The 15,466-nt window shown below is 44.5% G+C and overlaps 1 protein-coding gene across 2 annotated transcripts in view; it reads right to left on the minus strand.

The window, feature by feature from the left end:
- Positions 1 to 15,466, minus strand: part of abcb4 (ATP-binding cassette, sub-family B (MDR/TAP), member 4) — a 122,706-nt gene that overhangs the window by 32,978 nt on the left and 74,262 nt on the right. For both annotated transcript variants that reach the window (XM_063044134.1, XM_063044133.1), the window contains exons 13-17: positions 10,419 to 10,622; positions 7,449 to 7,619; positions 6,286 to 6,447; positions 5,967 to 6,134; positions 4,769 to 4,915 (exon numbers count right to left, since the gene is read on the minus strand). In XM_063044134.1, coding sequence (XP_062900204.1) covers positions 4,769 to 4,915; positions 5,967 to 6,134; positions 6,286 to 6,447; positions 7,449 to 7,619; positions 10,419 to 10,622 — 852 coding nt within the window. The remainder of the gene's footprint in view (positions 1 to 4,768; positions 4,916 to 5,966; positions 6,135 to 6,285; positions 6,448 to 7,448; positions 7,620 to 10,418; positions 10,623 to 15,466) is intronic.

Consider the following 15,466-nt stretch of genomic DNA (forward strand, 5'->3'; position numbering starts at 1 on the left):
AGTGTGGCTTTCCACACCGTGGCATTCTCCTTCTCTACCTGTCCATTCCCCCGGGGATTACAGCTCGTGGTCCTACTGGTTGCAATTCCCCTAGCCAGTAGATATTGGCGCAGCTCGTCACTCATAAACGAGGACCCTCTGTCACTGTGGATATAGCATGGGTATCCGAACAGTGAAGAGCTTGCGCAGGGCTTTTATAACTGACGTGGTAGTGGTGTTGGGGCAGGGGATGGCGAAGGGGAACCGCGAGTACTCGTCAATTACGTTAAGAGAGTACACATTGCGGTCGGTGGAGGGAAGGGGGCCCTTAAAGTCAACACTCAGTTGCTCAAAGGAGCAGGTGGCCTTGATGAGTTGTGGCTTTTCGGGTCGGTAGAAGTGCGGTTTGCACTCTGCGCAGACTTGGCAGTCCCTGGTCATCGTCCTGATCTCCTCAAGGGAGTAAGGCAGGTTCCGGGCTTTCACCAAGTGGAAAAGCCGAGTGACCCCCGGGTGGCAAAGGTCTACATGTAGGGCGTATAGCCGGTCGATCTGCACGCTGGCGCATGTTCCCCGGGATAGGGCATCGGAGGGCTCGTTGAGCTTCCCAGGCCTGTACATGATGTCATAGTTGTAGGTGGAGAGTTCGATTCTCCACCTCAGAATTTTATCATTTTTGATTTTACCCCGCTGCTGATTATTAAACATGAATGCGACTGAGAGCTGGTCAGTTAGCAGGGTGAACCTTTTGCCGGCAAGATAGTGCCTCCAGTGCCTAATAGCTTCCACTATGGCCTGGGCCTCTTTCTCTACCGCAGAGTGCCGAATTTCAGGGCCTTGAAGGGTACGGGAGAAGAACGCCACCGGTCTTCCTGCCTGGTTGAGGGTAGCAGCCAGTGCAAAGTCGGAAGCGTCACTCTCTACTTGGAAGGGAATGGCCTCATCCACCACATGCATTGCTGCTTTGGCAATGTCCCCTTTTATGCGGCTGAAGGCCGCACGGTCCTCGGCTGAGAGGGGGAATGTGGTGGACTTGACCAGGGGGCGGGCCTTGTCTGCATAGTTAGAGACCCATTGGGCGTAATATGAAAAGAAGCCCAGGCACCTTTTGAGGGCTCTGAGGGTATTGGGAAGAGGGAGTTTCAACAAGGGGCGCATACGGTCGGGGTCAGGGCCAATGACTCCATTCTCCACGACACACTCAAGGATAGCAAGTCGGGTGGTCCCAAATACACACTTGTCCTTGTTATAGGTGAGGTTGAAAGATTTGGCCGCTTGAAGAAATTTTTGGAGGTTGTTGTCATGATCCTGTGGGTCGTGACCGCAGGTGGTGATGTTATCCAGATATGGGAACATGGCCTTCAGTTGGCACTGGTCCACCATCCGGTCCATTGCCCTCTAGAAGACAGATACACCATTCGTGACACCAAAGGGGACGTGCAGGAATTGATAAAGCCTGCTGTCCACCTCGAAGGTGGTGTAAGGGTGGTCCTCCCAGCGGATGGGGAGCTGATGGTAAGCGGATTTTAGGTCTATGGTCGAGTACACCTTGTACTTTGCTATCTGATTGACCATATCCGCGATGTGGGGTAGAGGGTACGTGTCGAGCTGCGTGAACCTATTGATGGTCTGGCTATAGTCCACGACCATCCTATTCTTCTCCCCATTCCGAACAACCACCACCTGCACCCTCCAAGGACTTGTGCTTGCCTCAATGACCCCCTCCCTGAGCAGCCGCTGCACCTCCGACTTAATGAAAGCTCTGTCCCCCATGCTGTACCTCCTGCTTTTAGTTGCCACAGGTTTACAGTCGGGGGTCAGGTTGGTGAACAGCGGTGGGGGAGGGATCCTGAGGGTGGAGAGGCCGCAAGTGGTGTTGGTAGTGTGGCAGTTGGCATGGTGTTGGGTGGGATGTGTGGGTCGGTGTGTGTGTGTGTGGTCAGTAGCGGGATATGTGACATATCTCTACAAAACAGGGGATTTATGACAGTAATTGGCAGGAGGGGCCCATCATACTTCATTGTCACGCTTTTCAGGTGGCTCTGGAAGTCCAACCCCCAACAGCACAGGGGGCAACACAGTTGAGGCAAGACCAGTAACGTAAAGTCCCGATATTCTGTGCCCTGCACCACTAGTGTCACTACACAACCCCCCCGGATGTCTGTTGTATGCGACCTGCAGGCCATGGTGACCCTCCGACTTACTGGCCGTATCATGAGTCCACAATGCTGTACCGTGGCCGGGTGGATAAAACTCTCCATGCTGCCTGTGTCAAACAGGCAGCTTGTCCTGTGCCCCTCCACCAGGATGTCCATCATTGACCTTGTGAGCTGGTGGGGAGCACTTTGGTCGAGGGTCACGGAAGCCAGGGTGGGGTCGCTGTCTTGGTCTGGCGTGGTGGGGTGCCCCGTGAGCACCCGTTGGCTGTAGGCGGTGGGAGGTGGCGCCGACCAAGATGGCCGCCCCCATGTCTCACACATGGTGGTGGCGTGCAGGGAAGATGGCGGCAGGCAAGATGGCCGCCCCCATGTCTCACATGTGGTGGTGGCATGCAGGGAAGATGGTGGCAGGCGAAATGGCGACCCCCACATCTCGCACACAGCGCTGCTCGATACCGCTCGCGGTTTTGACTTACAGACCTTGGCAAAGTGGCCCTTCTTTCTGCAGCTGGAGCAGGTAGCTTGTCGGGCCGGGCAGCGTTTCTGGGGGTGCTTCTCCAGTCCGCAGAAGTAGCACTTCACGGACTCACGACTGGCGGCAGCCGAGGTCGATTCGCCGGCAGGTTGCAGGGTCTGCGGCACCCACGAGGCCATCGGGGGATCGCGTGCCTGGAGAGCCTCGGAGTTATGCAGAGCAGCCTCCAACGTTATCAGCCAGCTCCATCGCCGAGTTTAGGGTAAGATCAGCTTTTTCCAGCAGCCACTGGCGCACGTACACTGACCTGGTCCCCGTGACAAAGGCGTCTCTCACTAGGAGTTCTGCATGCTGCGCCGCCGTCAGCTCCTGGCAATTGCAGGCTCACACGAGCGTCCGTAGGGCCTGGACGAACTCAGCACTCGATTCCCCGGGGCGTTGTTGCCGTGTCACTAAACGGTGCCGAGCATAAACGCTGTTTATCGGCCGCAGGTATTGTCTTTTGAGTGCGTTCATTGCGCCGTCGTAGTTCGGCTGGTCTCTGATCAGCGAATAGACCCGTGGACTGGCCCTGGAGAGTAGAACTCTGCACTTCGCTACGGTCGGTCGCTTTAATCTCCTCTAGATACGCTTCGAAGCAGGCCAGACAGAGTTCGAAAGCATTTCCAGCTTCAGGTGTTTGCAGATTGAAGTCTAATTTTTCTGGTCTCAGGGACTGTTCCATGTTTTAAAATGTACAGCGAATAAAATTGAAGCACCTTCAATTACTCCAAAAGACTGAGGTTTGGTAAAATACTGAAAGGCTTTTATTCGCTGTACAATACGACCTCCACAGTGAGTGTCTGCCCCCGGACTGAGGGGGAGGGGCAAGGCGAACACCTTTATACAGGACTCTGTGAGAGGAGCCACAGGGGCAGTCAGCAGAGGGGTGTGTCCAGACAGGTAACCGAGGTACAACATATATACATGGTTTACCACACTGATCCTCTCCACCTCTGATCTCCCAATGAGGGCTGTCTCATGGTCCTCCAGTTTCCTCCTCCTGTAGGAGCTCATTTAAGGAGCTGTTCCTGTAAAATCTATAGTGCATTACCTTTTGTCCCTGGACCAGAAGTTATTCACCTTGAGTGCTGAAAGGTCATTCTTTGGCAAGAGGGAAAATAGGCTAACCATGAGGAATTTGGTATGTGATGGGATGTGGACACATGCAATGAGAGAACAGGGTCATCAGTCAGTTAGAATTATTCTGCGAGTTAGCTTGATTTAGGATAAGGTTTTAGAACATAGACCAGCACAGCACAGGATCAGGCCCTTCAACCTATGGTGCTGTACCAAACTGATTAAATTAATGACTCCTAATTAATCTAAATCCGTCCCCGCACATTGATCTTATCCCTCCATTTTCTGCATGTTCATGTGCCCATCTAAAAATCCCTTAAACACTTCTATCCTATCTGCCTCCACCACCACCCCAGGCAGTACATTCTCAGCACCCCACCCCCACCCCTCCACTCTATGTGCAGAAAACCGGCTTGAACATTTCCGTTAAACTCTTCACCCTCTCATTTTTTAAATACACAGTTTGGGTCATTGAGCGATGGTGGCGGTCAATTAACTACTGATACCCTAAGGTTGGGTGTGTAATTGGATGAGGAACCGAGTGATTGGGTATAAAGTAAAAGGAAAAGGACTGCTGAGTGAACAAGTGGGCCGTGGAGGGTCATATTAGAAGTTGAGATGTATAATGATAAGGAAGGATGCTTGGTAGGTGAGATCATGGGAGCTCTTTGTTGGACAGGGTTGTCCAAGACATTGGTGATGTCGGAGTTTGTAGGGGAGTGAATTAACATGACTGCTGGAGGGGGCAGGATTATAATGACAATAAAGAGGTGCTGATGTTACTGGCATTAAAAAGTGGTGGGCTGAGGTGTGGGGTGGGCAGGGCTGAGACATGGGGTAGTTTAGATGCCTGAGACAGATCCTTACTCCTACTCTTGCCCAGTTATATTTCTCTGAACTAACAGTGAAAGAGGCTTAAACAGAGAGATTCAGAAGGGCCGCAATCACAGAGGAAGTGTCCAGAGAAGCACTATGTAACATTGGGTGTTCTGTCCAAAACTGGATTACAGACTGTAACTTAAAATGTTAAACCTACCGCAATAATTTGTGAAAAAATTATGGCAAAGACAGGCTGTATAACTCCATTTATAGTGGCACAGAAAGTTCCAATGAGTAGAAGAGGCCATTCTTTTTTGTTCATCTTGAGGATTCTAAAAAAGGACGCACTGGGAACATCTTCATCCTGAAAAACAGCATATTTAACATTATGTGTTGATAAAGAAAATGTTGCAAATAATGAACTTCACTCTTCTTACCTTGTCATTTGAAAATATTAAAAAATGATTTTTTAAACTTCAGCAGGAAAGAATATTCACAAAATTTCTGCATTTCCCCCCAATGACAAATATATTGAATTATAATTCTCAGCTTAAATATTGTATTAATTTGCAAATGAGTTATGTAGAAAAAGTTTTGGAATTTGTAAGGTATTCATAAACAGAACTCAAAAATATTCACTTCCCATCATTATGACAGTAAGCCGGGTAAGCAGAAAAGTGCCATTTGTGGTTTATGCAAAGACAAGACGTGAAGATGCTTGCAGTCATATATAAAAACAGAGAAGGATGGAAATGCTCAGTAGTTCAGGAAGCAGCTGCAGCAAAGGTAAACCTTGTTTTGCTTTTGATGATGACCTTTGGACTTTATTCTGTGACATAAAATCATCATGTGCAGTTTTTTTTTCTTCTTGCTGAGGTTTAAAGCCAGTTCCTTCTCTTAACCTTTAATTTAGTAAACACATAATGAAAGGTGAGTGATATTCTCACCACGGATGCAGCTGAGTGTTTCCAGCATGATCTGCCCTTATTACTACCAACAGTTTAATGCTCAGCCATCACAGGAACCAGGTTAACCCCAACTTACAACACTGATAATTCTTACAGGCAGATCTTTACTCTGTTAGTTGGGGCAAGTCAAACTTGAACCCAGTCCCATACTGTTCTAACTATTTTTACCCACAAGTCTCATGTTTACATTCTAACATTATATTTGACATTTTGTAAAACTTATCTACATATCACCAAATCAATCAGCAAAACTGTACCTGGCTCTCTCTTTATCTCTTCATCTTATTAACTTTTATAATAGGATAAGAGCGATAAGATAGATTTGCATAAGAGGTTTGGCTAAGGAATTAACACACAATTGAGTCTTACGGTATATCTTTACTACAACGTTTAAAAGCCAGATTCATTTAGAATGAAACTATTTTCTCATGACAAGGTAAATCCTACCTGTTCAACTGCATTTTCAATCACTGTCTCTGCAGCTTTTCCTTCCTTTTGCATGCTAGCTTGTGTTAATTGACGACGCTTTGGCTTTTTGATGCTACTTTTTTCAAGATTAGCATCATTTCTCTCTAGCATTGATTCACCTTCCTTGTCACCTTCTCTCTTAAAAGTCTGAAAGAAAACAAAGTAGTTATTTTGTTTACAGTTTTTCTTTCAATTGAATTAGAACTAAGTGTGTGATGTGATTTTTATAAACTTTATTAACTTCAATAAACCATTAAGTCGACCTATCATTTGAGACTGCTCATCATCTAAGTGATACCTGTGTGGTGACCAGGTTGTAGTAAATTCCCTTGGCTTCCATGAGTTGGTTATGCGTTCCCAGCTCTACGATTACACCATTTTCCAATCCTGCAATGATATCTGCATTTTGAACTGTTGACAAGCGATGAGCAATTACTATTGTAGTGCGGCCTCTCCGTACCTTTGAAAGAATATAGAATATATATGATAAGCTTGTGAGATGCCTCCAACTGAATATACTGTATAGGTTCCTTCCTTAATTCAGAAAACCCTCCTGTGCATTAGTTTCTTAAATTCTTTTAATCAGCTAACAACGCTACTTTTCTTGATTCTAAGTCAGAAGATGATAGATTTCAGAAGGTATATAGTGTCAAAGAGGCATCGAGTTGCTTTTCTTTGAAAGGGACTTTGAACACCTGTTCCAGGAGTTTTATATCAGAGATCTCACAATACTCTTCAAAAAAAGAAAAAGAACAGGGAGTTCTTCGGGTGCCCTGTCACCTCTGAATCCCTGCAGTATCCGGTGACACTGATTGGTCTCCGAGGCTGATGTCAGAACATCTTTCAACAGACTGAACCCTTTCAAGGCATCAGGCCTTGATGGGGTACCTGGTAGGGCACTGAAAACCCTGTGCCAACCAACTTGCAATCTCCCACTGCTGTTGTTGGTGGTTCCCACTTGCTTCAAAACAGTGACAATCATACTGATGCCAAGAAGAACAGGCAGCTTAAAAGCTTTAGCATGAACTAGATAGGCTGAAGGGCCTGTCTCTGTGCTGTACTCTTCTATGACTTTTCTAAGAATGACTGAGGGGTACAGGAATACATAGTTCTCTGAAATAGGGAACAAGATAGATGAGCAGTGGTGAGGAGGGCTTGCTTTCTTTCATTGGCCCAAGCAGTGAATACAAGAACTGGAACATCATTTTGCAATTGCACAGAATGTTCAGGTGTGATAGGGTTGTGGAATGGGCTTTGCAGTGGGATGAAGGTGTGTGGTTGGGGTACAAGGAGTGGGGTAAGGGCAGTAGTCTGGTGTACGACAGGGATGTCAGGCAAAGCTGCTTGAGTTGATGCCACTGGTTGTGCAGGGAGATGATTCTGTAACGTCAGTGAAAATGTAATCCATCTCTTTTATTTTGCAAGAAGCTCACAATACCAGTGTGACTGGACCATCGTTACCTTATCAAGTGCAGCTTGGACAGTAGCTTCACTCTCAGCATCTAATGCAGATGTCGCCTCATCAAGCAGCAGAATTTTGGGATTGCGTACCAATGCTCGTGCAATGGCAATTCTTTGCTTCTGGCCTCCACTTAGCTGAGTGCCTCTTTCTCCAACTAGCGTGTTAAATTTCTGCAGCAAAATTGAGGGTCAACCCTTAGCATGTTAATAAGGTTTCTTTAATAAACAAAATTACTCATATTAGCCCTGTGCTCTTCACAACGTCTTGAAAGGCTCCCACCGTTCATAGAGTTCAGATCAACCTATTCATATCTGTGGAATGAGAAGTAATTCAATGCCATGAAGTGATTGGGGTAAGGGCACAATTCTTCAGCCATGAGAGAGAAAGGCATAACTTAGAAGACATCTTTTTACTACAAAGGTTAGACCTGGTGTAGCATTGGTTGTCTTGCTTCATCAGAGGAAAAAAAATATTATCAGGCAGGAATCCATAACTATAAAACATTGGAGAAGAATTAGGCCATTAAGCTCATCAAGTCTGCTCCACCATTTTATCGTGGCTGATCCATTTTCCTCTCCAACCCGTTCTCCTACATTCTCCTCATAACATCTCATGCCCCAATTAGTCAAGAACCTATTAACCTCTGCCTTAATGCACCCAGTGACACCTTGCCTCTACAGCCACCTGTAGCAATGAATTCCACAGACTCACCACCCTCGGGCTAAAGAAATTCCTCTTCATCTGTTCTAAATGAACCAGCCTCTATTTTGAGGCTGTGCTGTATGGCTTCCCCTTTTAAAGGAAACACCCTCTTCACATCCACTCTATCAAGGTCTTTCAACATTTGAAATGTTTCAGTGAGATTCCTCTCTCACTCGAAATTCCACTGAGTACAGGCCCAGAGCCGTCATTCACTGTTCATATGATAACCCTTTCTATCCTGGAATCCTTTTCGTCAAACTGCTTTGAACCCTCTTCAATATTAGCACATTCTTTCTTAAATAATGGGCCCAAAACTGCTCACAGTACTCTGTGAGTATTCGCCAGTGCCTCATACAGCCTCCTTGCTTTTATATTCTCGTCTTCTTGAAATGAATGCTAACATTGCATTCACCTTCCTCATCACCAATTCAATCTGCAAATTAACCTGCAGGGAATTCTGCATGAGGACTCCCAAATTGCTTAGCACCTCAGATTTTTGAATTTTCTCCCCATTTAGAAAATAATCCATGCTTTTATTCCTTCTATCAAAGTTCATGACCATATACTTGCAGACACTGCATTCCATCTGCCACCTCATTGTCCTAATTTGTCTAAGTTCTTCTGCAACCTCTCCACTTCCTCAACACTACCTGCCTGTCCACCTATGTTCGTATTATCTGCAAACTTAGCCACAAAGCCGTCAACCTCATCATCCAAATCGTTGACATACAATGTACAAAGAAGCAGTTGCAATACATACAACCAGTCCAAAATGTCCAATATATACAGCCAATCCAAAAAGCATCCTTTTGTTCCCACTCTCTGCCTCCTACTGATCAGTCAATCCTCCATCCATGCCAGTATCCTTCTAGTAATACCCTGGGCTCTTATCTTGTTCAGCAGCACATTGTCAAAGGCCTTCTGAAAATCAAGTACACAACATCCACTGAGTCTCTTTTGTCTAGCCTGCTTGTTACTTCTTCAAAGAATTCCAACACATTTGTCAGGCAAGATTTTCTCTTAATGAAACTATGCTGACTTTGACCTATGTTGTCATGTGCCTTCAAGTACCCCAAAGCCACATCCTTAACAATCGACTCCCAGCATCTTCCCAAATTACTGAAGTGAGGCTTATAGGTCTATACTTTCCTTTCTTCTCCCTCCTGCGTAAAGTGTGGAGTGACATTTGCAATTTTCCATTCTTCTGGAACCATACCAGAATGTATTAATTCTTGAAAGATCATTAGAAATACCTCCACAATCTCTTCAGCTACCTCTTTCAGAACTCTGGGATGTAGTCCATCAGGTCCAGGTGACATATCTACCTTTAGACCTTTCAATTTCCCAAGCACCGTCTCCCTGGCAATATCAACTGCACTCACTTCTTCCCACTGACATTCTTGAGCTTCCGGCATACAGCCACAGTCTTCATTGTCTTCTACAGTGAAGAATGATGCAAAATACTTATTCAGTTCATCCACCACTTCCTTGTCACTATCCCTCCAGTGTTATTTTCCAGCAATCCAATATTTACTCTTCCCCCTTTTCCTTTTTATAATTCTGAAAAAACTTTTGTTTTTTTATATTATTGGCTAGCTTACCTTCATATTTCATCTTTTCCCCTCATGGGTTTTTTTAAAAGTTGTCTTCTGTTGGTTTTTCAAAAAATTCCCAATCCTCTAACTTGCCACTAATTTTTGCTCTATTATATGCCCTTTCTTTTGCTCTCATGTTGGCTTTGACTTCCCTTGTCAGCCACAGTTTTGCCTTTGGGATACTTCATCTTCTTTGGGATGTATCTATTCTGCGACTTTGAATTGCTCCCAGAAACTCCAGCCATTGCTGCTCTGCTATCAGCCCTATTAGTGTCCCCTTCCAATCAACCTTTGCCCAGTTCTTCTCATATGCCTCTGTAATCCCCTTTACTCCACTGTAATAGTAATACATCTGACTTTAGCTTCCCCTCTCAGATTGCAGGGTTAATTTTATCATGTTATGATCACCGTTTCCTCAGGGTTCCTTTACCTTAAGCTCCTCAATCATATCCAGTTCATTACACAACATCCAGCCCAGAAGTCACACATTGATACTTTAATTTAAAAACCATTTACACCACACGTGGTTGTTTAGAATCAATGCAGAAAATAAATGTAGCCCAGCAAATCCATCTATTTAAGTCTCTTCACCAAAGTACTTTTAGCATGAACCAACTTTCTGACGTATGGAAATTGTAATAGCAACCCAGAACAGGTAAAATCATTACTTACATCTGGCAATTTCATAATGAATTCATAGGCATTTGCTTCCTTGGTAGCCTCTTCAATGTCATCCATACTGACATCTTCACGGCCATAACGAATGTTTTCAGCAATTGTGGTGGCGAAAAGGATGGGCTCCTGACTCACTACACCAATAAATTCCCTGAGATGCCTTACATTCAAGGACCGGATATCATGTCCGTCAAGCATTATCTGTTGGAAATTATACATTAAATCAATGATTATGACTCCAGAAATTTGAAAGTCCTGTAAACAAAAACATTACCAAATAAAGGTCACAAATGAGAGAAATTCTGCAGATGCTGGAAATCCAGGCAACACACACAAAATGCTGGAGGAACTCAGCAGGCCAGGCAACATCTGTGGAACAAAGTACAGTCAATGTTTCAGGCTGAGACCTGCTCAAAGCATCTACTGTACTTTTTTTCCATAGATGCTGCCTGGCCTGCTGAGTTCCTCCAGTATTTTATGTGTCTTACCCTGAAAAGGTGTTTGAATAGCAAAGAAGTATGAGGAAAAGAATTAGTTTTAATAATAAAGTAGTAGATGAAAAGAAGAAGCTGACCACATTGAACATAATCAGCATCTTTAATCATATCTATTAAGACAGCAAACACTGTTCCAGATATGTGAAGAGAATAAAAATATGGGATTAGTTTAGGATTACATAAATTAATGGTTCAATTTCAGTGGGCTAAAGACCATTTTTTAATGACTCCATAACTGGAGATAAGCTTAGTTGTATATCTGAACTTCCATAGATTGGACCAGCCATTGCCAGTTCACGACTGTAGCTAGGCAGTAAAGATAATGATGCACTAAATACAATGTGATGCTAGTAACTATTCCTGCTTCACACAATTCACAATCTCTTGATCTTAAAATAGCAGATGGTACAAGCAGGCACTTCATATTTGCCACATGATCCTTTGATACAAACTATCCCGTGCCTTTCTTGTTTTAGGTTTGCCACTTGGCCTGTACGGAGGAAAAATGGGGAGACAAAAACGCTGAAACATCAGGTTAATACTCCATGCCACTACCTGTAGCACAGACACTGCAGGTAACTGAGTGATCAATTTAGGTAGAGTAATTCATTTGGTATCGGTGGTCAGCAGACAAAGGAAATAACAGTGTAAGTGCCAACTTACTGCAGAGCCTGAATTCTGCTGTGGAGAATTCAGATGAGGATTTTGACAAGTTAGCTCAAAAAGATTGCTTTTTGAAGAATTTGACCTCCCCAACAAGGCCAGCTTTTACTTCTGTTCATCAATTGCACTTGGGAAGTTGGTGATGAACCACCTTCTTGGACTGCTGTAGTCTTTCTGGTAAAGATGCTCCCACAGTGCTGTTGGGCAGGAAATTCCATCATCTAGGACCAATGCTATCTTTTCAAATCAGGATGGTGTGCAACTTTGAAGCAAAATCTGCAGGCAGAAGTGTTCCCATGTGCCTGTTGCCTTGTCCTTGGTGATAAAGGACCAAGGTCTGGAAGGTGCGATCAGAGTAGCAAGGCAAACATCTGTGGTGCATTTAGTAAATGGCACACATGCTATCACTGTGCAGTGGTGACAAAGGAAGTGAATACTTAGGGTAGTTGTAGGTTTCCCAACCAAACAGAACATATTAGAAACATAGAAAACATTCAGCACAATACAGGCCACAAAGCTGTGCCGAATATGACTCTACCTTAGAACTACCTAGGCTTACTCATAGCCCTCTATTTTTCTAAGCTCCACGTATCCATCCAGGAGTCTCTTAAAAGACCCCATCATTTCCGCCTCCACCACCGCCGCCAGCAGCCCATTCCATGCACTCACCACTCCCTGCGTTAAAAAACTTAGCCGACATCTCCTCTGTACCTACTTCCAAGCACCTTAAAATTATGCCCTCTTGTGCTAACAATTTCAGCCCTGGGAAAAAGCCTCTGACTATCTACACGATCAATGCCTCTCATTACCTTGTACACCTCTATCAAGTCACCTCTCATCCTCCGTCGCTCCAAGGAGAAAAGGCCGAGTTCACTCAACCTATTCTCATAAGGCATGCTCTCCAATCCAGGCAACATCCTTGAAAATCTCCTCTGCACCCTTTCTATGGTTTCCACATCCTTCCTATGGTGAGGTGAACAGAACTGAGCACAGTACTCCAAATGGGGATTGACCAGGGTCCTATATAGCTGCAACATTACCTCTTGGCTCTTAAACTCAATCCCACAATTGATGAAGGCCAACGCACTATATGCCTTCTTAACCACAGAGTCAACCTGTGTAGCAGCTTTGAGTGTCCTATGGACTCGGGCCCCAAGATCCCTCTGATTCTCCACACTGCCAAGAGTCTTACCATTTATGCTATATTCTGTCATCATATTTGACCTACAAAAATGAACCACCTCACACTTATCTGGGTTGAACTCCATCTGCCACTTCTCAGCCCAGTTTTGCATCCTATCAATGTCCCGTTGTAACCTCTGACAGCCCTCCACACTATCCACAACACCCCCAACCTTTGTGTCATCAGAAAATTTATCCCATCCCTCCACTTCCTTATCCAGGTAATTTATAAAAATCACGAAGAGAAGGGGTCCCAGAACAGATCCCTGAGGTACACCACCAGTCACCGGAATATTCTGCCAGATTAGATTATGAAGACACGTAGTCCTCTTTTATTGTCATTTAGTAATGCATGCATTAAGAAATGATACATCATTTCCTCCGGTGTGATATCACAAAACACAGGACAGACCAAGACTGAAAAAACTGACAAAACCATATAATTATAACATATAGTTATAACAGTGCAACAATACTAGAACTTGATGAAGAAGTCCATGAGCACAGTAAGTTCAATGTTTCTCAAAAGTCCCATTAATGGTTAATGTAAAATCGTGTATATCATGCACTTTGGAAGAAGGAATCAGAAGTCAGGTTCTTATCTAAATGGAGAGAATGCAACTCAGTGATACACAGAGAGATCCATGTGTCCTTGTACATGAAACACAAAGTCAGCATTTGTAGGTGCAGCAAATGGCTGGGACAATTATGGTATTTTGGAGAAACATTCGGAATGTTGGAGGAACTCGAGGGATTGGACAGCATTTAGGGAGGAAAGTGGACTGTTTAACATTTTAGTTTGAGACCATCTGAAATGGAGAGAAAGAGGTGGGATAGGCAGTATAAAAAGGTGGGGAGAGGCACTGGAACAAGAGCTGGCGGGTGATGGGTGGATCTAAGTGAGAGGGAGGTAACAAGAAGGTGAGGGATGGGAGAGTGGGAGTGATATAAGAAATTGGGTAGTGACAGGTAGAAGTGACAAAGGGCTAAAAAAGAAAAGAGTTGAATATGAGAGGACATATGAGTGGACCATGAAGTACAGAGAAGTTGGTGAGGAGGGGAACTGGTGGGAAGAATGTGTGGGTGATGGGCAGATTGAGAGGAGAGGGGAGGGGAAAGAGTACGGCAAAAGAAGCTGGTGGATAAGGGAAAAAGGGACAGAAAAGGGGGTGGTTAACAGATGTTACAAAAATAAACATTCAAAAACACCTATTTTTGTGTTGGGTATGACTCCAACAAATGGAATTCTTTCCCTTTAATGCCCATTGACTTCAGTTTTATTTGGGCTCCTTGATCCCATATTTAAGCAAATGCTCTTTGATATCAAGGGTAGGCACTCCCATGTCACATCAAGAATCCAGCTCTTTGAGCCATGTTTGGATCAAGACTGTGATAAGACCCAGGTTGAATAACCTGTTGGTGAGTAAGTGTAACTTCACAACACTGTAGCCGATGGCCTCGGTGATTTTGCTTAGGCATGCACAGAGATTAGCCCATTTGGATATGTCCTGCTTTTTGTGACCTATTATCTAATGCCTGTGTTGTAACGTACTGGAGCAGCTTAGCTAGAAGATATTATGTCCTGGACCCAAGTCTTCAGTGCAACAGCTTGAACATTATCTAATACTTTTGCCCTTACTGGATTCCGTCCTCTCAGAAATGCTTATATTACTGGGATTGGTTAAAATTGGAAGGAGATCGGCTTCTAAAATAATAGGTTCTTCTAAGGAAGTCCAGGTAGGTCGTCATGGTTGAGAATGATTCAGTTTTATCTTCAGCACTTGTGTACTGGATCCCACCTTATACAGTACCCCATTGTGACAGGACGCTGAATTACCCCATGAATTGTGCTCGTTTACCCCTATTAACTGTGCTTTGGGGGAGGGGGAAGAGAGAGAGAGAGAGACAGAGACAGAGACAGAGACAGAGACAGAGAGAGACGAAGACTAACTGTTGGACTGTCACTAAGGCACTGGTTAACTGTTGGATTTCTGCCAGAGTTGGAAACAGCACCGAGCAGCTCGTAAGTTGCTATGGTGACCAAAGGCAGTGTTATTTACAGGACACTCGATGTTACGTTTTTCGGCAGGTTGTTGATATTTCAAGGACTTTTTGCCTGCTTGCATTTCTTCAGAGAGAGAGGAAGGAGGAGTTATTTGAATGACAGGCAGTACCCAGTATGGGAAGATAAAATAGGAGGTCAGGTGATAGACCTCAGACACATGTTCTGGACACTGAATGAGCATTGTTGTGCCCGCAGGAAAAGTGGGTTTTGGAGGATTGATCAGGCAGATTGATCCATCGCTCTTGCAGTGGAAAGAGGAAAAGGGTTGACTTGTGGGGAGTTGTCCATGTGTCCACCCTCACCTGGGGGATAGCTCCACCACAGAAAACCAGTCTCCTTTGTTAAAGTCACAGTCGGTGCCTTTTAAAGGATTTCGAAGGATAACGAGAAGATCGACGGCGTCAGCTCACCTGAAGACTCAAATCTCTCCCTCTCTCTGTCCATCACTACTCAACTCAATACCACGAACTGAACTGAACTTTACCCATCATCGTAAGACTGTATCTTTTTACCCCTAGGCTTAAAGAAGCTTGGTTTCTCATACATATACATTTCTACACTTACTGATATATATATATATATATATAAATAAAATCATTGCTAACCCGTTTGATTTATCTACATTTATATTACTGTAT

This window comes from Mobula hypostoma, chromosome 3 (genome assembly GCF_963921235.1).
Source record: "Mobula hypostoma chromosome 3, sMobHyp1.1, whole genome shotgun sequence".
In the NCBI taxonomy this organism is placed as follows: Eukaryota; Metazoa; Chordata; class Chondrichthyes; order Myliobatiformes; family Myliobatidae; genus Mobula; species Mobula hypostoma.